General features: G+C 34.8%; 1 protein-coding gene across 5 annotated transcripts in view; it reads left to right on the top strand.

Annotated features, from left to right (window-relative positions):
- Nucleotides 1-27,594, top strand: part of TTC39B (tetratricopeptide repeat domain 39B) — a 116,194-nt gene that overhangs the window by 50,491 nt on the left and 38,109 nt on the right. For all 5 annotated transcript variants that reach the window (XM_074282931.1, XM_074282930.1, XM_074282933.1 and 2 more), the window contains 5 exons: nucleotides 15,513-15,617; nucleotides 17,966-18,097; nucleotides 18,986-19,062; nucleotides 22,919-22,986; nucleotides 25,746-25,810. In XM_074282931.1, the coding sequence (XP_074139032.1) occupies nucleotides 15,513-15,617; nucleotides 17,966-18,097; nucleotides 18,986-19,062; nucleotides 22,919-22,986; nucleotides 25,746-25,810 (447 nt within the window). The remainder of the gene's footprint in view (nucleotides 1-15,512; nucleotides 15,618-17,965; nucleotides 18,098-18,985; nucleotides 19,063-22,918; nucleotides 22,987-25,745; nucleotides 25,811-27,594) is intronic.

The following is a 27,594-nucleotide window of genomic DNA, read 5'->3' as shown; positions in this document are numbered from 1 at the left end:
GTTTTTTTTGGCGCTAGTGGTTGTTTTTTTTTTTTTTTTTTTTTTTGTTTCCTTAACAGTAAATTTTTTATGGGGGGGGAGCTTCCCCTTACTCCCCCTCCCCTCCCCGAGTTAAAGCAGCTACTGCTTTTATTTTGAAAACAATTTTGTCATATCTTAAATACTGCCACTTTGAATTTAGCATTGAAGAATTAAAAAATAGATGACAGACCCTGATCTATAAAACACCCAAATTACCAGTGATCTATTGTTTCAAATGATTACTACCCACTGATCTTTATATATTGTCTTCCTGCTCGTTGATTCATGGTCCCTCTCCCCCAGTATGTCCCTTTCAAAAAAAATCAGAAACTTTGCAGGATGTGTGGGCTCAGAGATAGAGGAAGAGTAGCCATATTATTCAGCACAGGGTAGGCTAGGGAAACTGACCCTGATGGCAGAGTCCCAGGAAGGTAGATTGAGTACTCCTTCAGATTTTACTAAGGATTGTTTGATTTTTTTCCCCCCACTTTTTTTTGGGGGGGTTATAGTGGTAAAATTCAGCTAATTATAGATTCCTTGGGGATTAACAGCTATTTCATTTTACAAATTCAAATGGCCTGAGAGGTTTAAGGAGCTAAGAAGAATTAGTTGAAGATTATTTTGTCTAATACTTAAGTAGGATTGACTGTACTATGGTAAGTGGGGTGTTAAAAAATGGTTAATTTTGGAATACGTGGAACACCTTAGGAGGGGAAATAGGGTATACCTGAGTAGAATGTTAAAAGTGTAATGAACAAAAATGTTCTGGGCCTCTGGAAGGAATTAAGCAACACATATATCATAGCTAAATTTAATTTTTTCTTCAGAATTTTGCTAGGGTCACTCTACTTTGTCTCTGTCTCTATCTCTGTCCTTCCCCCCTTCCCTCTTTCTCCCTCCCATTTCTTTCTTTCTGTCCCCTTTTTTCTTCTTTTCTTATTATCAACACCCATATGTCAGGCTAGTATTATAAAGTTCAGTTATATTCTGGATTAAATTGATATTTGCAAGTGGTCCTGGGAAAATTGCTTTTTAAAACATTGCTTCAATGAGGAAATTTGTTCTGGTGTTCCAAATGATTAATTTGCATTGGAAGATAAGCTTCTTGAAGGCAGGGGTTAATTTTTGCCTCAAATATCTGGAAAGAGTAAAGGAGAGTAGTCCACAGGGATAGGAAATAATGATCAAAAGTAGAATATGTTAGAAAAAAAAGCAGGGATAGCAATCATTGATCTCAAAGTTAAAACTAAAATAGATTTAATTAAAAGAGAAAAACAGGAAAACTATACTACATGCCATTCATATTAATCAATGTTTCAGATTATTTAAAATAACTAGATATTATAAGATTGGAATATTGCCTTGCTATAGGAAATGATAAGTTGGTGGATTTAGAAAACTATGGAAAGACTTGTGTGTATGTAAGAGTGATGCTATATCCACTTTCAGAGAAATAGAGAATAAATTAGTATAGTACATCCTTGTAGGTATATTTATGTATATACATGTGTGTATATGTATATATGTATGTATATAAAAACATACACATGCTAAATTATAAACTTCTTGTGGGAAATGGGGTGAAGGAAAGAGAGAAAGAAGAATAAAGTAAAAAGTACACAGCAGAAACAAAAGAAAAGCTATAAAGAAGTAAAAGATGGACAGCTTTAAATACAAGGTGTAGTGTTTATTATTTAGACTTTTTTGAAAAAGAAATTTATTGTTTCATATTTTGAATCTTTATGTTCTGCTGTACATATAGCAATGTATTTTGTATTTATATTTTTAATAAATAAATACATTAAAAAAGGAATGGCATAAAGGCAGAAGAAATGAAAGTCCAAGAGAGTCTTTGTTGGGTTAGTGGCTATGACCTGGATGAAGATTCAGCAAAGGAAAATGCGAAAAAGCGATCAGATGGGTAGGAGGAAAATCAGGAGAGATTCTTGTAAAAAAAAAAAAAACAAACAACGAATCAAATTGCAGAAAATGAAGAGAATAAATGGAAAGGAAGCAGAGGTATCATTTGTAAATGAAGCCTTTAGTTTAGTGTTCAGCCTGCTCCTTTTGCCATGTCTGTCCAAAGAGAGGTGTAAAATTTGGAAGAAGGAGGGGGTCTAGAAAGTCAGGGAATAAGTGGAAGCAAGTGAGAGAAATTGTCAGAGAATACTGATGTGGGCAACCCCCCCCCCAAAAAAAAAAAAAAAAAAAAAACAAAAAACGTGGGCAATGATAGCTTTGTCTTTTCTCTGGGATGGTACCATGTGATCTTATTCTCAGTAATAACTCACATATACAAGTATGCTATGGTGATTTATATATATACATTTGTCAAAGAGATATTATTAATGTTGCATTCTAACTTTTAGACATGTCTGCCAGAGACAGTCTAATTTATAATTAATATTTAAGCACTCTAGCTTATAGAGATTTCTAAACTGTAATATATTTATCCCTGAAGACAATTTGAAGTAATTTTATAGGAATCTTGAACAAGGAAAAGGTATCATAGTATTTAAAAATATAGTTTTGAGTTAATAATCCAAAATAGTAGTTGTTACTTAGTTCTTTCCTGGATAGTTCTTCAGGAATTGAAAAAAGGTCTCTTTCCTACATATCTATATCTATATCATTTTTCTTGAATGGAAAAAGGTGAATATTGTTGTTCCATTACTTCCAGGGATAGGAAAAGAGGAAACTTGTCTTTTGATGTCTATGGTTGAACACTTGAGGATGGTGGTATTGGAGTGGTGAGCATAATAGCATGAACCAGACAAGAAGTAAGCTTTCTTCACAGTTTATCCTTTATTCATTTCTTGAAGAAATGGCTTTTGTTCTCAGATCATTAACTATGTTTCTGAAGAAAAAAATATTTCTTAACATTTGTCTTTTTCTAAAAAGGAGGTTTTTATTACGTTTTCATACAATGAAGGTTTTTCCAGTATAGACTTTCATTATTACTAATATGAATGGTTTATATCTCTGAGGATATTTTAAAGTTTTAGAGAACTGCAAGTCTACCAGTCTCCTTTGTTTATTATCTATGACTCCTCTCTCCTTCAGTTCACATCACTTGTCAGATCCTGCTATTTCTTTCTCTTCATCTCCCAAATACATTCCTTTCACCTTTTCCACAGATCAGCCATCTTAGTTCAGGCCCCCATCAGCACACCTCACCTAGATTATTTGTTGCAAAAGCCTCCTGATTGTTACCCCTGTGCGTCTCTCTCTGCTCCCTTTTATTTTCCACACAACTTCCTAAGAGAGTTTACTTGAACACAGACCTGACCATGTTACTTACCCCATTGAAGTACACTCTGGCTTTCAGGATAAAATAGAAACTTCTCTGGTTAGCTTTTAAAGCTCTTTACAAATCTTCTTTGTACAATATTCTTCCTACTTCCTTCCCTATGCACTCTATGATTTAGACCAGGGCTTCTTAATATTATTTTACTTGTGACCCCTTTTCATCCAAGAAATTTTTATGTCACTCTGAGAATAAAGGTACATAAAATAAGTATACAAATCAAATAGTTATTGTTAATCAATCATAATTTTGCTGCCTCTACATTGTCACAAGGACCCCACATGGGATTGTAAACCACAATTTAAATTGCTCTAGACAAATTGACTTTTTTGCTCCTCAGAGGACATTGTGCATTCTTTTCTCACTTCCACCTCAGAGAATTACTTTAGAAGCATAGCTCCACTGCCATCTTCTGCTTGAAGCCTTTCTTGATGACCACAACTGCTAGTACTTCTCCTCCTTAGCTCTCATATTCATATGAATCCAGGATATAATTTATTTGGAAGTTCCCACCAGTAATGAAAGTTACAATCATTTGTGCCTCTCATCCTATGTGATTTTTATCCAGGTTTTCCCAAAAGTTGGCTCTAAGGTTTCCATCCAGTCTGCTGGAAGCCTTCCTCTCTTTCCCCCAAAATTGCAAAGGAGACCAATGGAGTATATTGACTGTCTACTTATAATTGCCTTTGTTTTTAGAATGTGGTTTCCATTTTTTCTTTCTTGATGTCTTTTATTTTTGTTGCTCTTCAGAGTTCACCATTGGTTATATGTTGCAACCTCATCACATGTAATGTGGGTTGCTGTGGTTTTTAAAAACAAAACAATAACCCTATTACCAGGTGGCTATTCACTTGATACTACTATTTTCAGTAATCAACTTGCTGGGTCCTCAGAAACTAGACTACCATATGTTACCAGGGTAAGGCCCTTCTAATATGGTAAAACCTGCCAGAGCTTGCACCACACTGTCTTAACCTTTAAGAACACAGGAGAAACCTATGAAACATTGGAGTAGGACTTTGTGGAGTTCTTCCCCATTTACTCTGCATGATCACTTTGGGTATATTTATATTTTCTTTACATTTATTCTGCAAATATTCAGATGTCTCCCCATGTAAACTCTGAGAATGGCTTAATTCTTCATATTTGTATCTGTTTTCTGGTACATAGTAGATACTTTAAAAGTGCTTGTTGAGCTAGGTATGCTGGTACCCACACACATCTCTAATCCCTGCCATTGTTGAGTCTGAGGCTAAGAAGTGGCTTAAATTTGGGAGTTCTGAATGCAGTAGGGCTGAAGTGGATTGGGTGTGTTCTGCACTAAATCTGGCTCCAATATTGTGAGTCTTTGAGCAAGATGCTTCCAGGCTGACTGCCTAAGGAATATTAAGCCAGCCAATTTTAAAAAAACACATGAGAGTAAAGTTTCTGTGATAATCAACAATGGCCTAGGGAAAAACAGTCTTTAAAAAAAGTACTTGTTGACTAGTACTTGTCACTATTAAATAGTAGAACTAGGTTTTGAATATTAGTTCTCTGATCCAAGTTGTGTGTGCATTCTACTGTTCTACACTATTTTCTTTCTTTCTTTCTTTTTTTTTTTGGTGATCATATGCATAGTAGGTGTTGGAGCCAGAAATGAACTTTAATCTGTTTCACATCTTTTTAGTATACCACACTGCCTCTGAAAAATGCAGTTGCTTCTTCTAATTTTTGTGTTTTGGTAGTCAGGATTTAATTGAGGGATGGATATTAGAGTTATTGCTGTTCTCTACCTTTCTGCTATGAACCGGAGATTTGGGTTTCAGAGGTTCTATCCAGTTTCTAGATGAAATTAAACCCAAATCAGGCTTGATACCTGTGGCAGAACAACATTTCTAATGTTTTAAAAAACAGTTGCTCCTCAGACCTTATCATAATTTATTATCCTTTCAATAACACTGAAAGGTAAATGCTGTCCTACCATTGAGGAAATTTGGGTTGAGAGAAGTTAAATGACTTGTTCAAAATCACATAGCAAGTAAGTGTCAGAAGCTATATTTAAACTCAAATGTTTCTGTCTCCAGCCCAGCAAGCTATCTACTAAATTGCTCACAGGTTTTTCATTGTGTATTTTCTCAATAATTTGATACTTTGTTACAGTAGGCTTCTAAATAAATTAATTTTAATGTTATTATCTCCCTTGATTTTGAAAATTCTTTAATGAAGGTTTTCAAGTGGAGATTGTATAGATAAGGTAAAAGAGAGGCTTGATCATATGTAAAATATCTTCAACTTGGGTTTTGCAAAATCTTGAGAGAAATTTTCATTGGTTCTTTTTGGTTCGTAATCCTTTGGCTTAAAGCTTACAGTTTTGTTTTTTTGTTTGTTTTTTTTTTTTCTCGTTGCCTTATCTCACTGAAGGGCTATGTCTCCAATGTAAGTAAGTAAGGCAAGCTGAATCAAGAGGACAAGTCGAGGAATTAATTTGTCCTATGTGTATGTAGCTTCCTTCCCTACTTGTAGCACAAGTTTCTAAAGAATGGGTTGAACCAAACATATCTCCCTCCCCAAATTCTAGAACCAATTCTGCCCCTCCTACAGGACCATGCTTAGCATGGTCTCCACCAATCCAATCTCCCCAAAGTAGCAATAAATAAATAAAAATATGAGTGAAAGTCTAGTTTCAGTCAATCAAAATAATTAATTCCCTCTACTAAAATCCTGGCAGCTAGGTGGCACAGTGGATAGAGGCCAGGCCTGGAGTCAGGAAAACTCTCCCTGAAGTCAAATCTGGCTTCAGACACTATATGAGTGATCCTGAGCTTGTCACTTGATCCTGTTTCCTTCATTAGGAAATGGCAAACTCCAGCATCTTTGCCAAGAAAACTCCAAATGGGATCCCAAAGGGTAGGACACAATTTAAATAACTGAACAACAGTCACACTAACATCCTACATAAGTACTTCACAATAAGTAAAACATGACCCAAAGCTCTCAAAGGTTTTGCCAACAGGAAGCAACCTTGGAAAGAGTTTCTAGAAGAGCTTCAAGTATAGATGAATGCTAGTCAGTGTGGCTGTTATCCAAGGACTTACTCTGTTAATTTCAGTTAAACTTAGAAGACTGGCTACCTATAGCAATTCATTAAATAGCTCCTAAGTGACAAGATAAAACTCCTTGCTAATAAGATCCTTGAATTTCCATTTCTTAATATTTATTTCTTATAAAGTGAAATATCTGCATTAAATCATATTTAAGAAATTACTTAATAAAATTTCATTATTATCTTCACATAACTGTAGTTTCCTAATTTGCTTTTTTGAACTGAAACTTCACAATTTAAAAGTCTATTAAGGAAGAAGATATACAATTAAACAATGCAAACAAAAATTTTTGAGATAATTGACAATAGTCATCATCTGATATGACTTCATTAGAAAAGTCAAAACCAATGAGAAAAGTACAGTGAATCTGAAAGTCAATAGGCCCAAGTTCAAGGCCTGCTTCTCTTCCTAGTAGCTACATAATAACCTCTCAAGTAACAATTCCTCTAAGTGTAGAATGAGGAGTATAAACTATATGATCTTTCAAGTTTCTTTAAGCTGTATAGTTGCCTTGGATTTCTTCGTAATGGGTTTTTGTTACTTGTAACATATTCCTAGAAATAAGTCAACTGACTAGAACTTAGAAATCTTTTTGTTTTGTAGGATTTTTTTTTTTTTTTGGTCTAGAGATGGGTAAAATAATACTAAGGTACATTCCCTCTTTTATAAAGATGAGGAAACTAGGGCAGAAAGATCAATTCACATAAATTATGATATCTGATCTGAGTTTTGAAGGAAACCAAGAACTCTAAGAGACAAAATTTGATTTGGAAATATGCTACAGTCATGGGAAGTGCTTATCCAGAAGCAACAGATATTGGAGATATAATGTAAGAAAGTGTAAAGATAAATAATTAAGTCTGAAAATGAGGCTCAAAGCAAGGGTTATGAAGGGTTAAAATGCTAAAAAGCCAAAAAGTTATCAAACTGTGCATACCCTTTGACCCAGCAGTGTTACTACTGGGCTTATATCCCAAAAAGATCTTAAAGAAGGGAAAGGGACCTGTTTGTGCAAGAATGTTTGTGGCAGCCCTTTGTGTAGTGGCTAGAAACTGGAAACTGAGTGGATGCCCATCAATTGGAGAATGGCTGAATAAATTGTGGCATATGAATATTATGGAATATTATTGTTCTTAAGAAATGACCAACAGGATGATTTCAGAAAGGCGTGGAGAGACTTACATGGACTGATGCTGAGTGAAATGAGCAGGACCAGGAGATTGTTTAACAACAGTACTATATGATGATCAGTTCTGATGGATGTGGCCATTTTCAACAATGAGATGAATCAAATCATCTCCAATAGAGCAGTAATGAACTGAACCAGTTACGCCCAGTGAAAGAACTCTGGGAGAGGACTATGAACCACTACATAGAATTCTCAACCCCTCTAATTTTGTCCGCCTGCATCTTGGATTTCCTTCACAGGCTAATTGTACATTGTTTCAAAGTCTGATTCTTTTTGTACAGCAAAACAACTGTTTGGACATGTATACATATATTGTATTTAATTTATACTTTAACATATTTAACATGTATTGGTCAACCTGCCATCTGGGTGGGGAGGAGGGGAAAAATTAGAACAAAAGGTTTGGGAGTTGTCAATGTTGTAAAATTACCCATGCATATATCTGGTAAATAAAAACTATTAAAATATTTTAAAAAATGCTAAAAGGCATTTAATTGATCCCCAGTCTAACAAAAAATTAATCTCAGGATTTGACTACATAGGGGAGCAATAGGATCAGATCTGTGCTTCAGCACTGACTCTCTGTGGAAGACGGTTTGAAGAGGACATTTTAGGTAAGGAGGCTAATCTTATAGACCAGAAGCCAAAGGAGGTCTTGAAGTAGTGTAAGTAGCTGTGACTTGGGAAAAGCACACACAAATATCCAAGTGCTGCAAAGTGTCAAAAAGACCTAGAAACAGGCAATATGCAAAAATAGTGAGAACATTGATAGGACAAACTGTTCCCTGACTGGACAGACAGGTGCCAATATGTGCTCATGATATTAAGATAGAGATCAGCAACAAAGGTGGGATATCCTAGACATCTGTTTGAAGTGGCATTTGGAAGATGTCAGGAAGAAGTTCTGGCTGCATATGAAGAGTATAAGGTTTTTCAACTATGCTGTGAAACAAAAGCAAAAAGACACCTCCCCTACTCTTTCTCTTGTTTTAAACTGAGACCTCATTCTCCCCTCTATCCTCCAGTTAAGAACATATTGGGGCAGCTAGATGGCGCAGTGGATAGAGCATTGGCCCTGAAATCAGGAGTAACTGAGTTCAAATCTGGCCCCAATCTGTTACATGTTACACTTCCAAGCTATGTGACTCTGGACAAGTCACTTAACCCCAATTGCCTCACAAAAGAATGAAAAAAGATAATATATTCTTTTATATTTTCCTGGCATTTTTTAATATGTAGAACTTTACCAAACTTTTTCAGCTTTCAGTGTTTCTTGGATATATATCTATATATATCTCCAATAACAAGTGTGTGTGTGTGTGTGTGTGTGTGTGTGTGTGTGTGTGTGTGTGTGTTTGTATGTGTGTGTGTGTATATATATATATACACACACACACATACAAACACACACACACACTTGTTATTTATTATTTGTGATGGTGTTTTATATTACCAGCATTAAGAAGAGAAGGAATTAAGTTTGTATGTATAAACTAAGAAGTAGTTAAGTAGGAGTGTGTGAAAGAAAGAACTTCAGGATTAAGGGAAGTCTGTTCACTATGGAAGGGTAATAACAGAAGCAAATATAATAGGTAATGGGCATTGTGAACTGTAGTCAATGTGGCATAAAAGCATTTATATAATATTTCTAAGGTTTGCAAAGTTTTTATCTCTAACTTTCAAACAGTTAAACTGAAAATTAAAATTAGAGAGATCAGTTTCAGTTGAGTGACTTGGTCTAAGAACAGGAGAGATTATATAGGATGATAGTTTAAGGGATGGGATTAAATGCCCAAGTTTTGGGAAGGATAATAACCTCATTGTCAATGACTAGCTAAAAAGAGGAAAGATTGGAGAAGAGGGAAATATTGGAGGGAGGATATTAAAAGATTTGATATCAAGAAGAGAGAAAAGAGACTTATGTCAAATCATCTCAGTTTTCTCAATGAGACAAGGTGCTTAAATGAGAGAGGGTAAAATGGGAGGTGCAGAGTTTTGGAAAAGTTCTGAGAGAGTAAAATTTTTTAAAAAATCAATTAGGTTTAATAAAAGGGTTACCATCCTTCAGTGAAGGCACATTTAAGGTTGGGTAGATAGCATATGTTTATTGGATATATAGCATGTGTAAATCATTGTGGTAGGCTTACCACATATGGGGAAGCGACACATATAAAGCTTGGAGGACTATCCTTTAGACTTTTGCATCAGAGGGATAATATGTGTGTATATTTGTGTGTGTGTATACACATATACAAATAAATGTGATATTAGCAAAATGTGGTAAATTCAAGAGAAGAGATACAGAGTGCCTTGTGGGGCAAGAAGGGGGTCTGGTAAGGGCACAAAAACCTTTATAGAGGAGGTAAAAGTTGTACCTAATCCTTAAAGGTTGAGAGATCTTACCTGGTGGATAGGAAGATGTTAGGATTACTAGGTGAGAACTCAGGTTGTCTGGACAATGACAAGGTGAGAATTCAGGTTGACTTGATAATTACTGTTAGGATTACTAAGTGAGAACTGAGGTTGTCTGGACAGTGACAAGGTGAATATGACTCGTTGGCACCCATCTGATTCCTTCTCCTGCTGAAGAAATACAAGCAAACCCTCTCCCCCAGGCAGTTAACCTATCTGGTCCCTTCCATTCACCACTTTCTGGATCTCTCCACATCACCTGGCGATTATCTAAGGACAGTGGAGATGCTCTCACTGGACACTGCCCTTCTGGTGGGTTATAAAACCTGTCTGCTGGAGCCAGTGCATCTTTGTCAAAAATTAGAAAATTAATGGTATAGAGAACTAAATTTAGAAGTTCCCTAGGGCTACCTGTGGCTCCCCCTTTCTTTTGTTTTTGGAGGCTGTTTCTTCTCTCTACTATTGCCTGCCCTTGAGGATTAAAGGGTATGCCCGTGGTATGTAAAATCTTATACTGTGCACAAAAGTGTGTAAAATGTTTGGACGTATATGCAGGTCCATTGTCTGTTTTTATTGCTTGTGGCACACCCATAATTGCAGATGTTAGGATTACTAAGTGAGAACTGAGGTTGTCTGGACAGTGACAAGGTGAGAATTCAGGTTTTCTGGACAATTACAAGGTGAGAACTCAGGTTGACTTGATAGAGGGGGCAAGCTCATTGGCTGGGGTGGTTCTTCCCAGAAGCCCTTGCATTATCCCACGCCCATTCTCTGGGAGAATAAAAGAAGAGGACTCTCAGAGAAAGAGGAAGACTCTGAATTGCATCAGGCTTGACGGGGCTCTCTGCAGGAAGGGAAGTCACTTCTTTGGACAAGAGTTAACAGCAACTGCCTGGAGACAACGGTTCGTTACAGGAAGAAGAATCTGTCTGAGAGATTTGAGTAGACACAGCAGATCTCTTCCCAGAGAGCGATCCAGCAGCTTCTGGAGACGACAGCTCGTTACAAATTACAAGGTGAGAACTCAGGTTGACTTGATAGTTCTCTGGCTCAGAACCTAAGAGGAGCAAGCTCATTGGTTGAAGTGGTTCTTCCCAGAAGCCCTTGCATTACCCCACGCTCATTCTCTGGGAGGATAAAAGAGGACACCACTCCAGAGATAGGAGAAGTCTCTGCATTACATCAGGCCTGACGGGGCTCTCTGCAGGAAGGGAAGTCACTTCTCTGGACAAGAGTTAACAGCAACTGCCTGGAGACAACGGTTCATTACAGGAAGAAGAATCTGTCTGAGAGATTTGAGTAGACACAGCAGATCTCTTCCCAGAGAGCGATCCGGCAGCTTCTAGAGACAACAGCTCGCTATAATTGGCATCCACACGTGGGGCAAGGACTTTTGCTTATGCTGACAAGAGGAGCTAGACCAGATCTTCACAGGAAGATGTTCAGGTTTATGGCTTTAAAAGTGAACTAGTTCATGTGTGATAGCAATCATAGAAAAAGACCAGAATTGTCCCAGAAAGAGGATGTCTGTGAACAGTCACATATTCATGGAACTAAGCTTATTATAAGAGGAATGAACATGCTTGTAGAACAGAAAGAGTTCATAATCCATATAGAAGTTTGGATATTCATGACTGGACAGCAAAAGATGAGAAGGAAACAAATCTCTACCTAATGGGTGTGATGTGGGAGAAGGGAAGGTAGAGTAAAGAAAAGGACACAAAACATTTTCCCAGAAGAGGAATAAGATGCTGGTAAAATCTGCTTTCTTTTTCCTTGGGAACTGCTGGACCATGAAGATATGATGGTCTGCTTATCTAAAAGGGTATGAGTTGCATAAGCAGATTCTCAGCCTAGTGCAGACTGCCTGGTATCTGTCCTGACTCCCAAGGTAATCGAGTTTACAAAACAAATGACAAATTATATCAGCTCCAAGTGGGGGGGGATGCAGAATTTTGTCTTTGATATATATTTAGGACCTTCTGTATACTCTCGGTCCAATGTTTCTGGAATATATGGCAACTCAAAAAGACAAATTTAGGATACCCCTTAACATTCCTTAATATTCCCCTGATGTTGGTCAAAAGTGTACACAGAAAGCACACTTGGTAAAACTTTACTGTGGATACTATCCAGCACCAGTTACAAAGTGAATGTCTGAAATTTGGGATTTATCCAAAGAGAAAAATCAAAATGAGGAAAACCAAGAAAACAATATACAGATACAGAAAATAAAAGTCAAAGGGGTTTGAAAATGAACACCAATATTAATAAACATAAAATCTCCCTGCAATTTGGTAACCTTTTCAGATGTGCAATCTATCTTCCATTATAGATATCCTTATGCAGTTGTAACTTCCCTTGGGGTATTTTGAAAAACATCATATTCTCAAGCATATTGCTCCATTGGATTTTCCATTCTGCTTCCAAATTACTTGTAGAGGTCCCTTATATGTTCCTGCTAGAATTTCTTACAAAACAGTAATTTCAGTAAAAGTTGGCACAGACTCAAAATTTGCTTCTCCAACGACTAGTTCATGTTGTGAAAACCAGCTCAAACCTTACAGTTCTGACCTTATTCAAAATAAAGCTATAAGAAATCGTCAAATTAGGATCCCATAGTTCACCTGAAACTTCAGAGAATTTAGATAGCAAATACCCTATGCTGTTTCAATCTTAAATGAATTCTGTCAAGTACAGAGAAAGTCAATATATTTCCAGTAATATTGAAAACTGTGCCTCTGTCCTTTCAATTTTGGAGTCTTCTTTTTAATAAACTTATTTTTAAAAATTAACCTTTTTTTTTTTGGTTAACAACTTGAAAGACAAGTTCCTTACTTCATTTCCTCATATAAATGATTGCATGCTTATTAAATGGTATCCAAATTGAAGAATGTCCCCCCCCCCCAATACTTTTTTTTTTTTTTTTTGCTCAAGGTGGGGAATCTTTGGCCTACAGGCAGGAAATCAAATCATTTATCTAATCAATCACCAAGGATGGTGAGCTGAAAGCTAGGTAGAATAATCTACCAATGTTTGAGTTCTATGAGTTGATAATTTTGTATGGCCAATGAATGATGCTGTAAATATCTAAATGGTACTTGGAAGAAAAAAGGTTCCCTAACCTTGCTATAAATTATAGACCTACATCTTATTATTGTTGAGGTTTGGGAAGGGACCCCGAAAGATTGAGGGTCACAGACTGGTGTCATGAAGTGCCTCAAAAGAATTTGCAGGCTTGAACTCATCTCCAAGTCCAGGGCAAAGTTTATTGTAATTGTAATGCCAATTGAAGCCGTCTAAATTCCAAAAGAATTTAGCAAAGGAACTGAAGCAAGGAGACACAATTATCTAGTTCTACATGTTATTGATAAGCTAATTTTATGGCCCAGAGGTAGGATCAAGGAGTAGTCTCTGGATTTTGGTTATCACTGACCAACTGACTGTAATGTTTGTTGATAGACAGATTGTTAGAACAATAGTATTCTTAGGTTGGAGATGGGGGAGCTTTTGGATCAGATTACAAAGCCAGAGGACTTTGGAATCAGATAGATTGCCCGAATAGAAGCCCCTTAAGGTCAGGGGACCCAAAATCACTGCTATATTTCCCTAGAAGCTATACTATAATCATTATGACATCAGTTATTCTATAGCTATGGTATTCTTATCATTAAGTTAAAATATTAACAATTGTTCATTGTTTACCCACTTTATTCTTCTGGATCCACCATTCTGTTCCTTTCCAGTACTAGATGATTTTAATTAATGCCTTATAATACAGTTTAAGAACTGTATTTCCTTTTTAATTAAAAAAAATTAGTTCTTTGATATTCTTTACCTTTTGTTATCATCTATTCTAACTCAATAAAATAATTTTTTGTTAGCTTAATTGGGATGGCACTAAGTTAAGTTGATTAATTTAGGGATGAACTCCCAAAAGGGTGCTGTAAATGAACAATTTCACTTTTTAATACACAGGTATCAGAGCCATCAATTACACCTTGTAATCCTCCCCTAACCCTGCCTCCTCCTCCTCCTCTGAGTTTCCACTGGTTATATAATTCCACTCCCACTACATCCACTCCTTAATATGCCCCCTCCTTGATCATATATCTTATATTCAAAGATGATGACTAATCCCGCCCTGAGATGTCAGTTAATTTGCATGAGGTTCATTAAGTTTGAGCATTTACAAAAAAGCTTGTGTCCCTTCATTGACCCCAGATGGTTTTAGCCAGTTTTAGGCCTGGGCCCTTTTTTCAGAGACTTTATATTTTGCCAGTTCCTTGACTCACAAGGTGATTAGTTGGAGATATCTTAACAGGATACTTCACTCTTCGCTTCCTCCTGACTTTGTGTTGGAATACATTCTTTTGTTGACTACAAGCACTATTGCTGACCAAGGTAGTATAAACCATTGACTTGATTCCCGCTCTAATTCCTTATCTTTACAGCCAAGTTACAAATATCAAGTATCCCACTATTTCTCACAGGTAGAATTGTCATTTTTATTATGTGGGTTTGGCCTGCCCCTAAAGTGAATTATATCTTAATTTGGTCTTTTTACTTTGTTTTTCTAGATTTCTACTATTTGAACTCTGTTATCCTTGCTTGTAGTATTTTGAGCTGCTCAGTTAGATTTTTTTCTTCCAATTTTATGTTGTGATGAGATATTATTTCATTTATAAAAATTAGAGATAAATTTAAAACAAATTAAACAGAATTACTGAAAAAGTTATTTGTTTTTAGGTATTATTTCAGGTATTATAAGGTTATTTTTTTTTTTAAATTGAGGGAGCAGCATGATTAAATAATCTGTCATGAGCTTAAAACTACGATGGCATGTTCCTTCCTTTGTGCAGGCTGTATTAAATAGTCTTTAAGTAGCACTAACTTCCAGTTGGAGAGAAATTTCTGTGTTGAGTATGCTTTTGTTAACTTGGATATCAACTTTATTTTAATTGTCAAAAAAGTGTATTTATATGGAAGTTATATTTGAAAATAAGCAATTATTTTGACCATTGCATCATGCTACACAAGAGGAATGCCCCCTCTTTATCTTCCCCTCAATGGGGAAGGGCTCTTAGATCCTTTTCAATTCTAAATCTTATGAATTGTGGAGGTAGTTAAGCAGCATTTGACTTTATTTGTTTTTCAGATGTATAGTTTGGTGTAATTTATAAGCTTCTGACTTAGAGGTTCTATTTAAAATGTTTTCTAGTGTTGATTATTAAACTGGAAACATATTCTCAATAGCAGCTTTGTTTTTCAAATTACTTAGTTTGCCCATCTGTTTATTGAAATATTTATCTATTATAAAGCACTATGCAAAATCAAAATTCTGCAGGTGGTTTTTTCTTCTAAAACCAATTTCATGTCGTATGTGATTGATGAAAGGGACTAATTTGTGCAGATTTTGTGTTCAAAAGTGTAAGTAAAAACCATGACATATTTAATGCAAATAGTAAATGCATATGTTATGTTTCATGATCTTTAGGGCAAACAAGATGGATCTAAGGTGTTCCCTGGAGGAGTGTACAATGGCATTAAACTTATTTCTAAATAATAGATTCTCAGAAGCTTTGGAATTACTTCGTCCATGGTAAGTTTAACTTAGTTCCTTATAAATATAGGTAGTGCAAATAGTTGTCATGCAGAGTTTTCAGAACATTGTTGTCTTTTACTTGTTTATGTTCCTACTTTTTTGCTTTTTTGATGGAGTTGTATGCTTACTATTCATTGAATTGATAGCTCAATTTCTTATTGATTCATTTTATTTGCGTGAATTACTATCCTTTGATATATATATTTCTACAAAGATTTTCCATATGTATTGGGAAGTGTGATTAGCTGTTGAGGTACAAAAACAATGGGAATGTTTGCTTTTTAACTGAAAAAAAGTATTGTCATTTGGAAAAACATAATTAATAAAACAACTTTCTGCTAAAAGATAGTTTTGTAAGTCACAAGTTTAAGGTATTGGGGCCACAGTTAATGTTCTGTAAAGCCTTATTTTCAGTGCTACTTTTTTGGTCCTAGCAATGTCTATGAGCAATCTTTACTTTTTTGCATATAAAACTTAAGAAGCAGATTGGCTGTTCCTATTCCGGAAGGAGTGATGTGTTTTAGATTTGTTTTCCCAAAAAGCTTGATTTGGGTATTAATATTCAAATGGAAGATAAAATGAAAAGTGTTTCCAAAACTTGCTTCTAGCTAAGAAATAGACACAGAATCCAGGGATGTGCAGCTATGCCCTAAGAGGATAAAGTCGAGTGACTTGCTAACCTCAGATAGCTTTTAAATGGCTGGGTCTCTTTGAGAGTTGATAAAAGGTTTTAATGGGAAGCTTTCAGCTATTCTATTTCGATACCTCTCCTTTCCCCCTGGGTAACTGCCTTTCCCAATCCTCCTAGCTTCTAAGGCCACCTTCCTTTTCTGCCAGGCCATTGGTCCAACCCTGGGATAAGGAGGCTTCCTGATTGATGCCAGCCCCATCACATCAAGGACTTTCATTGCGATTCGGTCTTTTAGCTCTAGCCTTTTTCTTACCAAAATAAATAAGTTGCTGGTTTGTCATGGCCATGTTATTTAAAAGACTTCGAGGATTACTCTGACCATTTCAGTTTATGTTCTGGGTCATGGTTGACTCACCTTTTCTATCATAACTTTTCTTTACTTTTGTCTTCATGTTAGATATACTTGTGGATTGGTGTTGCCCTTATCTGCACTGACTGATTTTAAGATTTGTGGGGTTTTGGGGACAATCTCCTGATCTAGGTTATGGAGGGATAGGAATGTTCATATGACTCAGCTTATAGGAGGGCATTGACTAGGTACTTAACCATTGCAGATTTGAATATATGCAGCATTTATATATCAGCAAAGAACAAAAAAATCAGATTGTAGATATGTATATGTGTGTGTGTGTATCTCCCATAAACAAAGAAACAAATGTTTCATCCTTTATTTAAAATCCTTCATCTCTCAAGAAGTAGAAAAAATGGTTCATCATTTTCTGAATTTGTAATTCATTATTATATTGATTAGAATTGTTAATTGCAACCAAGAGTTGGCTTACGTCTTATCTGGTCATATAATCCTTAGATTTCTTTGATTTCTTAGATTTCTTTCTCCATTTCTTTTTAAAAAAAAATTTATTGTATACCATTACATTAACATATATTTTTTATTTAAATTTTTTTTAAATGAACAAAAAAATCTATTTCTCTTTCCCTTTCTTTGTAACAAGAACATTATACTCATATACCACAAATTCTTTAGCCTTTTCCTAATTGATGGGCATCCATTTTGTTGCCAGTACTTATCTACAAAAAAGTATTGCTATAAATATTTTTATTTACATAGATCCTACCTATGTCTTTATTTTTTTGGGGTATGAGGGAAACACAAAAGAAGAAAGAGAAAGAGAAGGAAGAGGGAGAGGAGGACAGACAGATGGGGGGGGGGGAAGGAAGGAGAAGAAGAGCCCGTGCCTGCTGTGAAAAATGATCATGTTTTTAGCATAGGGGAGTTTTGTGCTGAATTATTTTTCAAGAATTAAATCCCATGAACTGTTTGCTTAATTTTTGGTTGATGAAAAAGTAAAGATGTAGGGGAAAATGAGTTCATAATAAATCTGCCCCCTTGTGGTGAAGGAAAAATTAGATTATACAAATTGAAGCAGAAGTTTGACAAGTTATTGTAAGTCTAAATATAAAAGTCCGCAAAATAGTTTTTAACTGAGTTTTTAGAATGTTATGTACCTAATCTTCAGTACTCACCAAATCAGTAATCTAGATGATGTGTTAAATATTACTACAGTTATGAGAAGTTAATAGATAAATACCTTTATAATTTTATGTGTAATCTCAATATAGACTACATATTGTTTTTAAAAAGTTTTGGATCAGTCTAATTTAAATTTCTTATGTTTTCTTATGTCTTTTTCAGGTCAAAAGAGAGTATGTATCATGCTCTGGGCTATAGCACTATTTTAGTAATGCAGGCAGCAATGACCTTTGAGCACCAGGACATCCAAAATGGCATTTCCACAATGAAGGAAGCTTTACAAACCTGTCAAAAGTAGGCCTGAGTAATTTAACTATGGGAGAAGAGTGAATACCAGCCTTAAATTTTGTGTGACAAAACATGATAACTGCAAAATCAGAGAATTATATTCTTCCTTGTAATGGCTTACTTTAGAAAATAGGAAAATAAAGGTGGATTTCAGCTTCTGTGTTCCTTTATTCTCTGTATTTTCAGGCTTAAGATTTAAAAAAAAATTCCAGGTAGGCTAAAGGGCAACTATAATTGATTAAATTCTACTTTGAGTCTTTATTTTGATCCATAGTTCTGATAACTTACTGGGTTATGCAAATAAGTCTCATTTCTGTTATTTTAATATTCAAGAAATGTAGTTAAGCCTAACCAATAATGCAGTATTTTTGGCTTATGTTTCACACATTCATTTATTGAGTTTTGCATTTTAGAATTTATTTTGAACATTTTTGAACCTTTTTGATAGCTGAAAATTAGATGGATTTAAAACTTATGCCTCTGGCTTTGATGTATAAGAACAGAAGGAATATCTCAGGAGGAACTGTTCTTTTAGTTTCAAAATTCATAAGAAGTTTGATCTCACTGTTTCAAGCTTTCTTTCTTCCCTCCCACTGTTGTCCCCTCCAAATTCAGAGAATTTCCCAATATCTAACTTTTTCCAAACTTCTGAGGCTTCTGAGATTTTTCTGTTCTTGTTTTATTTACCACAGAAATTTTGTTCTTAGCTTGTGGGATTGAGGGAAACAGCCTAAAAGGTGTTGGGTCTTACCTTGATCATTCTTTTATGTATTTTAGCAGGCATTCTATTTTGTATTTCTAGGCTTTACATCTGAGATGAATACTAAATGAAAGTGAAATGAATTTCTCATTTTTAAATTTTATTCTTTATTTTCCCCCACTTGTTTGATGTAGATTCAGAAAAAGAAACACAATGGTAGAATCTCTGTCAAGTCTTGTTTCCAAATCGTCAATGGATCAGCTGAGTGAAGGTGAGTCAGAGGGTTGTAAGATTTAAAATGATAGAAAGTACTTGAAGCATCATCAGTTCTACCTTTATGTGATTTATTCAGGGTCACTAGGTAGTAAGTAAGCAGGATTTGTACCCAGGTCTTCTTAATTTTTAAGTACACTGTAGTAGACTATCCCTCTCAAATACCTTGAGGGTTTTTTGAAAACTGTGTTGATGTTGGGTGGTAGGTGTGATAATTGGAATGCATACTTTTATGAATTTTCAAGAACCTATGTATTTTTACATAACATTGATAAAAGTGATGATGGGCAAGAGACTCCACAATTCTTAGCTAATGTTGCCTTAGCTTGTGGTGCTACCATGGTAGGTTTGGGAGACATTTCAATCATTTGAGCAGATGAGTTTTTCTAGCAGTATGCTCAGAATAATGACTTACTGGTAGTGGTGGTAGTGGTGATGGTGGTGGTGATGGTGTTGCTGGTGGAGTTACTGAGATGATACAGTCAGAGAATGAGCCAGAGAAATTAAGTGATTTGTTCAAAATCACACAGGTAATAAGCATCAACAGTAGGACTTGAACACATATCTTTTTGCTCAGAGCAAGTACTCTTCTTACTCTGACATCTTGTTTTCTACAGCTTTTAAAAATGGAAAATGAGCAATAACATATATACTTTTTGAACAAAGGACTTGTCATAAAGGGAAAGTTGTGCTATTTTCACCTAGCTTGAGAATCCAGTTGTCTGATAGATACATTGAGGACCAGTAACCAGGATTTTTTTTTAAATAAGAATAGCTTTGTATGCTACTCCCACTAGGAACTTAATCATTCTCAGCCATCAGATTCACAAGGAATAATTTTAAAGCAGAATTTCAGAAGACTTAGTAACTATCTTGTCAAAATTGAATCTAGGACAGAAATCCCCTTATTCACCCTTTATTTGAACTCCAATGATGGGGGGAGTATTTCCTTAGGCAGTCCATATCATCTTTGTACAACTCAGATTGTTTGGGAATTTTTTTTTCTTATTTCAAGCCTAAATCTCTTTGTAGCTTTCTTTCATTATTCTCAGTTCTTCTTTATGAAGCCAAGTGGAACAAATCCCTTCTATTTCATATCCTTCAAATACTTGGAGAAAGTTATTGTGTATCTCTATTTTCCATTTCTATATCTCCAAATTTTCCATTCTGTAGATAAAACATCCCTTATTTATTCAAATGATTTCTTATGTCATGCTTTCCAGCCATCATGGTTGCCATTATTATAATTGTAGGAAAATGGGCATTAGGTCCAAGATAAATGTAAATTTTTTTTTCTTTATTCCATCTTGCTCTCTCCTTTTTATTAGAAATTTGTCCTCCAGATATAGTCTTCCTGTAGTATAGAATGACTCAAATTCTTTTACCTTAGGTATATTGAGAAACCATGAGTAGTTTGGGGGGTAATAGTAGGAAGGAAAGAAGGAATAAGTACTTGTTAACCACCTAAGTGCATACTAGATGCTGCTGAATGCTTTACAAATATAATCTTGTTTGAGCCTCACAACAATCTTGCCTGGTATTCTGTCATTATCCTGCTTTATATTTTTGGACATAGAGGCATACAAGTTAAATGACTTGTTCAGGGGTCACACAGCAAAGAGATTGTGGGCATGAGAACGTAGATGAAGGTTGGTTGTATATCTTGTGTTATCCTTGAGATATATTATTTTACCAAACAAAAACAAATTGATCAATAAGTACTCACCTACTGAGAACTATTTGTAATGAACATTTTTATTATTTGTTCCCTACTCAGTGAGCACTGGAGTTTAGCTTGTTAGGATTTGTTACCATGTAGCGTCCTAGTCTTAAAGTCAGGAGGTCTGGCTTTGATTTTTGGGTTTAGCATTTACTGCATAACTTAGTCACTCACCTTCTCACTACCTCAGTTTCCTTATGTATAAAATGATATTATTTTTACCATCTAGCATTGTGAGGAGAGCACTGTGTACACCTTTTAAAGAGCTACATAAATGAATTATTGATGTGTCATTTGTTTACAAAAAGTGGTCTGCTATGTGATGGCTAGGATGCTGGATAGAAGGCTTTTTGAGTCTGCTCTGTATGATGTTGGGCAAGTCATTTAGGTGGCCTTGTCTCTTGAGGCACCTGGGTCTAGCATCTGGCAGCTGCAGATCCCTGCCTGATTTCTGCCTTTGGAACAAGTAAAAGGATTTGAACTCTTTATCTTGGTGTGCACAGTAAAGAAGTACAAACAGTAAAAACAAATCGAAGATAGTCCAATCTTCTTAGTAATTGTTTCATTTTATTTCCAGTTTATATGTTTGTCTGCCATTACAACCCAAACAGTCTTTCTTTTTTCCAACAGGGTGAATCAAAACAATGTAGCATTTGTATGTGATTTATTTTTCTACTTGGTAATTTTCATTCACATTCTTGAATGGCTGGTAGTTTGCAGCAGAGCATACATTTAATTAAAGTTTCCATGGGCTTAACATGTCATACACCCACTCATCATTTCTACATTTGATAAAAGTTTCCAATTCTACTTTAACTAGTTGGCATATTGCCTTGAACTGGTTTTAAGGAGATGTTAGAATTAGACATTTAATATAAAGAATTCTTATATTTTGGCTGTCATAGTCATGATTTCTGATTATTTTTAGTTAAAGCATTAAATTTTTTTTAATAGTTTAAATAATGGCATGTCACTATAGTACTTAAATGAGGAAGGAAGGTAAATTTTTTTTCATTTTTCAGAGCCTTAATCAAGAAACAGATATGTTAATTTTCTTTTATGAACCTAGGACTTTTATGATTGATAAATTATTTGACAAAAAAGAGATCCATATCAAGAAAGGAGGGAGGACTAAGATTTTAGGAATGATCAAACTTTGATAATAAGTGAATAAGTGTGGGATACAATGGAAGAAAGGAGAGAAAAAAGGGATGGGATGAGGGATATAGAAAGGATTAAAGTGTGGTAGTGAATATAGAGTATTTAAATCAGAGAGTAGTGGGCCAAAAAGAAGAATGGATAAATAAATTATAAGAGCCTGCCTTGATAGCTCAGCAAGAAGAAACTTTATTGAAGATATTACAATTTTTTTTACTTTGAAATTTTACATCAAAGATGCAAAGGAAAATCCTGCCAAACTGCAATGAACTCCTGTCAACTATTCTCTGGTGTCTCTGCTGTCAAAAGCTCCCAGAGTTGTGGTATGGTCTGCTCTCTTACCTGGAATCAGGAAAGAATAAACATAAGAGACTAAAGAAATAGAAATATATTCAGGGACACTGGCTGCTGCTGAATTTTACCTTCTTCCTCAAACTCTTGTCAATTTTTTTTACTTTTTCCTTGAGAGAGAGAGAGAGAGGAATCTTCTTCACAAACTATACGTTCAGCCCATTAATCAGTTTCAAGGCTTTTTGTTACCATGCTGAAGATATGGGAGAGTGTTTTTTAAGGGAGGCTGAGGAGGAGATTTGGGGGGGGAGCGGAGAAAGAGGACCCCCCCCATTCTTGAAAGCAGGTTCACTGATCCTCCATGTGGGTTTATTTAGGAGACAGAACAAATTTCCTATTCTCTAAAGACTGAGTCTTTGTTGGCCTAGTCTCCTCATTGTAGACAGATGAGGAAACCTATCTTTAGAGAAATTAAATGACTTGCCCATAGTCTCTTAGTTTCCAGGTTACACATGTAATGTTTAAACTTTAGTCTTTTTAGGCAGTGCTGCTTCTCAAGGTTATCAGAGGCTTATTTGGGATCCTATATTACTATCTACAGTAATATATCTTTTGAACATCTTATGACAAATTGCATGTGATGTTTTAGGGATTTTCTTTAATATATTTTGTTTGTTATTAATAGAGGAAATGCATGCAGAAATCTGTTATGCGGAATGTCTACTACAGAAAGCAGCATTGACATTTTTACAGGTAATGAATATTGTTGGGTTCAGTGACCATTTGTTGCTTTTCATTTTAACAGCAAAATGCAGCTAGAACTATAATAATAGCTGTTTGAATGAACATTCTTTATGGCCATTTGATTATTTTAATGGGAAATGTGAAGCCTTTGATAGAACTAGTGGTATTCTCATTTTTGTTGGATTACCACTTCTCCTAACCTTTTCTACCACCAAATACCCAGAATTAGTTTTATTATTCACATCCCTTGTCTTTAGTCTGATTTTAAACTCTTTCTGGTATTAATTACTCCCTTTTACATGAAAAGCCTATAACTACTCCAATTTGTAGATTCTTTTCATGCATGAAAATAGTGGAGTAGTTATTCTGGCTATTATTAAACTCTTCTTTTTTTCATTTTCATAACTATGTGAAGCTGGTTAAGTCTTCCTTAGTCTGATGGAGAATGAATGTGATAATTAGATGTGAGCAGTCCTAGTTTTTTAGAAGTTCTTGGAGATCCTTTTTGAGTGGAATGGGAATTAGTCATTATTATTTTAAGCTCAAAGTATTGATTAGAAACCTTTTTTAGATTGGCTAATTAGCAAGTTACCCACATCATGGAGACTTTTAAATGTTTTCTTCTCAATTTATTTTAAGAGAAGATTAGAAATAAATAATTGTTTAGATCTAGCACCATTTGAATTTGCCTCACTCATGCTCCTTTAAATTTCATTTGCCTAAACTGCTAGTTCTAATTTCTGCATTTTTGATGTTTATTTTCATGTTTACATATTTTCATTTCTTCATACCTGTTTTATTCCTCTTTTGAGAGAATGTAATTTAGTTGTATTGGACTCTGTAAAAAAAAAAAGCTCCTTTTGCCAATACAAATACAAAAATATAAAATACTGGTAGTTTGCTTGAGGGTACTGAAACCTGTCACTTGCTCAGAGTTACACAGCCAGCTTGTGTCAGAGGTAGAACTTGAACTCAGGTTTTCCTGATTTTCCTGTGGGCTCATTATTCACACTGACTAGTTGCCTTTCCTTTGGGGAGATGATTTGAATACAATTCGACTCATGGTGTTGCCCTTGATCTGGAAAAAGGATCTCTATTCTGGTGCATTCTTATTTCTGCTATAGGAGTAGTAGTTTGCAGTACTCCTGGAAGTCCACTTTCCTGTTCTTTTAAAAACCACATCTTTGATACTTTGCAGAATTGTGGCAGGTATGATGAAATGAGACAGATGAGAAGAGATATAGGAAGGAGATGGAAGTAAATTGGACATATAACAAATTTTCTAAATGTAAAGAAAAGGAATCTTAGACCAGGATCCTTAAACAGGGCATTATACTATTTAAAATCCACGCTTAAAACTTAAAATTTTTTCTAACATATTAGTTGCTTCTCTGTGTTTGATGAAAATGTTCTTCAAAACTTGGTGATCTAAATGACCGGGTCTCTATAGCATCTTGTAGGAAATCTCTGAGCTTTGGTAGTAGTATATTATCAGGTTGTTGAAAATAATGGGGATGGAAGGGTGAGGGAGTGGGACTTGGTGTTATTGAATGAACAATGCTGGCATGGCATTTACCATAGAATCTTAAAAATTGTTCTTAATATATTTTCAAAATTGGAAGTTCAGATTTTTATAACTAGTTCTTGATACCTATTTAGTGACTCATAAGCTAAATTGTAATGTGAAATGTGAGTATTACTTGAAAGAAATTCTTGTATAAATTAGAAAATTCTTTCCTGGCCAAAAATTATATTTGTTTAGTTGAAGCTCTCAGACTTTTAAATGCACAATAATACTTTTGTTTATGATTATTGTGCAGAAAATAACAGATTATTGGTACTGTAGTTTGAAATGTTACTCATTTAAATAAAGATGGTAGAATTAAGTTGGATGCTTTTACCTTTACAAGAACAAAAAAGAAATTAAATGCTGGAGTTTTCCTAATATTATTATAAAAAATTATGGGTTTTAGAAAATTATAATGAAAACATAAAGAGTCAGAAGACTTGAATTTTAATTCTATTGAATACTTTTTTATGGACAATGGTGTGCTGGTAGATGTTTAATAACTGTCTCTTCAAGAAAATAAAACATGCCCCACACACTTTTTAAGTTTAATTTGCATTATTAATATTTCTTCATTACTTCCTAAAATCAAGAAAATAATAAATCAAGCTTTGATTTGTAGCTTGCTGATCCCTGAGATATAATCACACTGAAAATTTAAGTCGGCTCTCACATGCAGTATTAATTGGCTCTAGCCTACTTTTGTTTATGAATGAGGTGTACTAGTTGATCTAGAAGGTTTCTTTCAATTCCGACATTTCTGAGTATATACCACTGTGAAAAATCTCCTATAGCACCATCTATTGGTAATGAACTTCCTTTGAGCAATTATATGTTAAAATATACTTAAAGGACTATTGGGAACATAGAAATTTTTGTCCAATTGGGATCAATTTTAAATTCATACTCTGTCTAAAAAGATTCATAAACCCTGACTTATAGAGATAACCATTTTATAATTTGTGAGTAATTAATGTTGAAATGGACTTGTAAAATTCATTCCTCATTTCTTTTCTAGTTTAGGGAAAAATAGTAAAGAAACTTTCAAAAGGTACATGGAAAAGATGCTTTCTTGAAAAACTTTGTCTCCAAAGTTAAAATTTTGTTGTGCTAGGTACAGTAGTGAGTACAGTATAAGGATTGTGTGTATGTGTATCTGTGTGTAGGATAATTACCTAATTATTCATTAAATGGCTTTCAGGATGAAAATATGATCAACTTCATCAAAGGTGGACTCAAAATTAGAACAAGTTACCAAATATATAAGTAAGTTATTAATTAAAATATTTTGAATAAGCTGGTGTGATTTGGGCTATTAAAAATTTAGTCCCTATAGCTCTTATAATCTTTGTATATTCAAATTTTCATTCAAAAATTAATTTTTCTTCCATAAAAGCCTTGAGATATTAAGATAGTGCTGAGTTTTTGATATATGGGCTAGTGTACAAAAGCATTGGTTGTAACTGGAAAAGCTTTGAGTACTAGTTCAACAGCCATCTGAATGTTTTCTGTCTATTTGATGATCGGTCTGGGAAAGTAAGGTCATAAAGAATTATCATTAGGTAGGCTTAGGATGACGCTTTTTTTGGCCATGTAACTTTTTCTGGCCACCTAAAATGTTGTAGAGGGATTACAACTGTATCAGTGGGGGGAATACTCATTTTGGAATCCTTGAAAAGTATTGAAGTAATAATGCATCTTGCGTGATATTTGGGAATTCAAGATTGATCTAATTGCCTCTGATAGTTCTGAGCCAATATGTCAACATTATGCAGAAGGACATTATATTAGTGTAATTGTAGGGCAGTCTAAAAATTAAGCAATTTATATTAGCAACATTGACAGCATTATTATTGATGGATAACTGCTATTATTTATTTAATTATAAAAGTGTTAAGAACCTTATGAAATCATATTTGGGCTGAAGGATAATGTAGGTTAGTCATATTTATCCATGTTCATATATGACATGGTAGTACTGCTCATAAGACTTGTATATTAATTACCTGTAATTGTCCTGGTAGTAATGATTGTATTGTATCAGTCTCCAGGTTGGTTCTTACTGCTCTTAAGCTAAACTTCTTGAAGGTCAGTGCTAATGCAGTCATCATCTTAGACTCATTGTAGACAAGGACCAGTTTTCTTTGCTTCATTTTGTAGCATAGTTTATACTTCCAGTTTTGACTGGTTGCCTAGACGTGATGGTCCACAAAGAGCACCATGTAAAAGTGTCACCAAACTGGAGGAAAAGCATAGCACTGGGATAATAATTCAAAGTACATTTCTTGCTGATAGTTTGTCAGCATTACTTTGTATATGTATTAGTACATTAATCTAGAGTTAGCTGATGACTGTCATCCAACAACTCAGATATCACTACATCCTCTTTAGATCTTCTCAGAAATTGCTCATGATATTTCAGTTCAACAAACATTTTGTGTTCAAGACATATCGTGAGGTGCTTAATATGCAAAAATCAAAAATGAAACAGTATTTGTCTTTAAAGCATTTACCATTCTCTTGGGGTTGGAGGGTGGATAGGAAGACAATATATACATAAGACAAAAGTAAAAAACAATAAAAATAGTAAAGTAATTGCAAAACAAAGAGACTAATAATTGATAGAGTGGAGGGAGGAAGGATCAGAAAAAGTCTTATGTTGGAGGTGACACCTGAATCTTTGAAGGAAGCTAGTGATAGAGTCCATATCCTTCCTCTCCCTCATCCTTTTAATTTCAGATAGTAAGGACCTTGCAAAATCTCACTTTTAAAGGTGTCTTTTTTCCTTTTGAAGTTTGTAGGGGAAAAATAAGAAAATATTTAAAAATTGAAAGGAAAAGTTAGGGAGATAATGTCTTGTGGAAAAGATCAAAATGAGATTATAGATGAAAAACAATTGTGGAAATAACCACTTTTCTCTCATTTACAATTTCTGTAAGGCAAATCAAATGAAAACAGAATAACTTGATTGAGTCACATTTAAGGATGAGAATACTTACCTACTGAAATTCAGAACTTACTGATAATGTCTTTTGGCCATTTCTGAGAGG

The sequence above is a fragment of the Sminthopsis crassicaudata genome, chromosome 1, assembly GCF_048593235.1.
Source record: "Sminthopsis crassicaudata isolate SCR6 chromosome 1, ASM4859323v1, whole genome shotgun sequence".
NCBI lineage: Eukaryota > Metazoa > Chordata > Mammalia > Dasyuromorphia > Dasyuridae > Sminthopsis > Sminthopsis crassicaudata.
The sequence above is the reverse complement of the archived record's forward strand: the minus strand, read 5'-3'. Positions and strand labels throughout refer to the sequence as shown.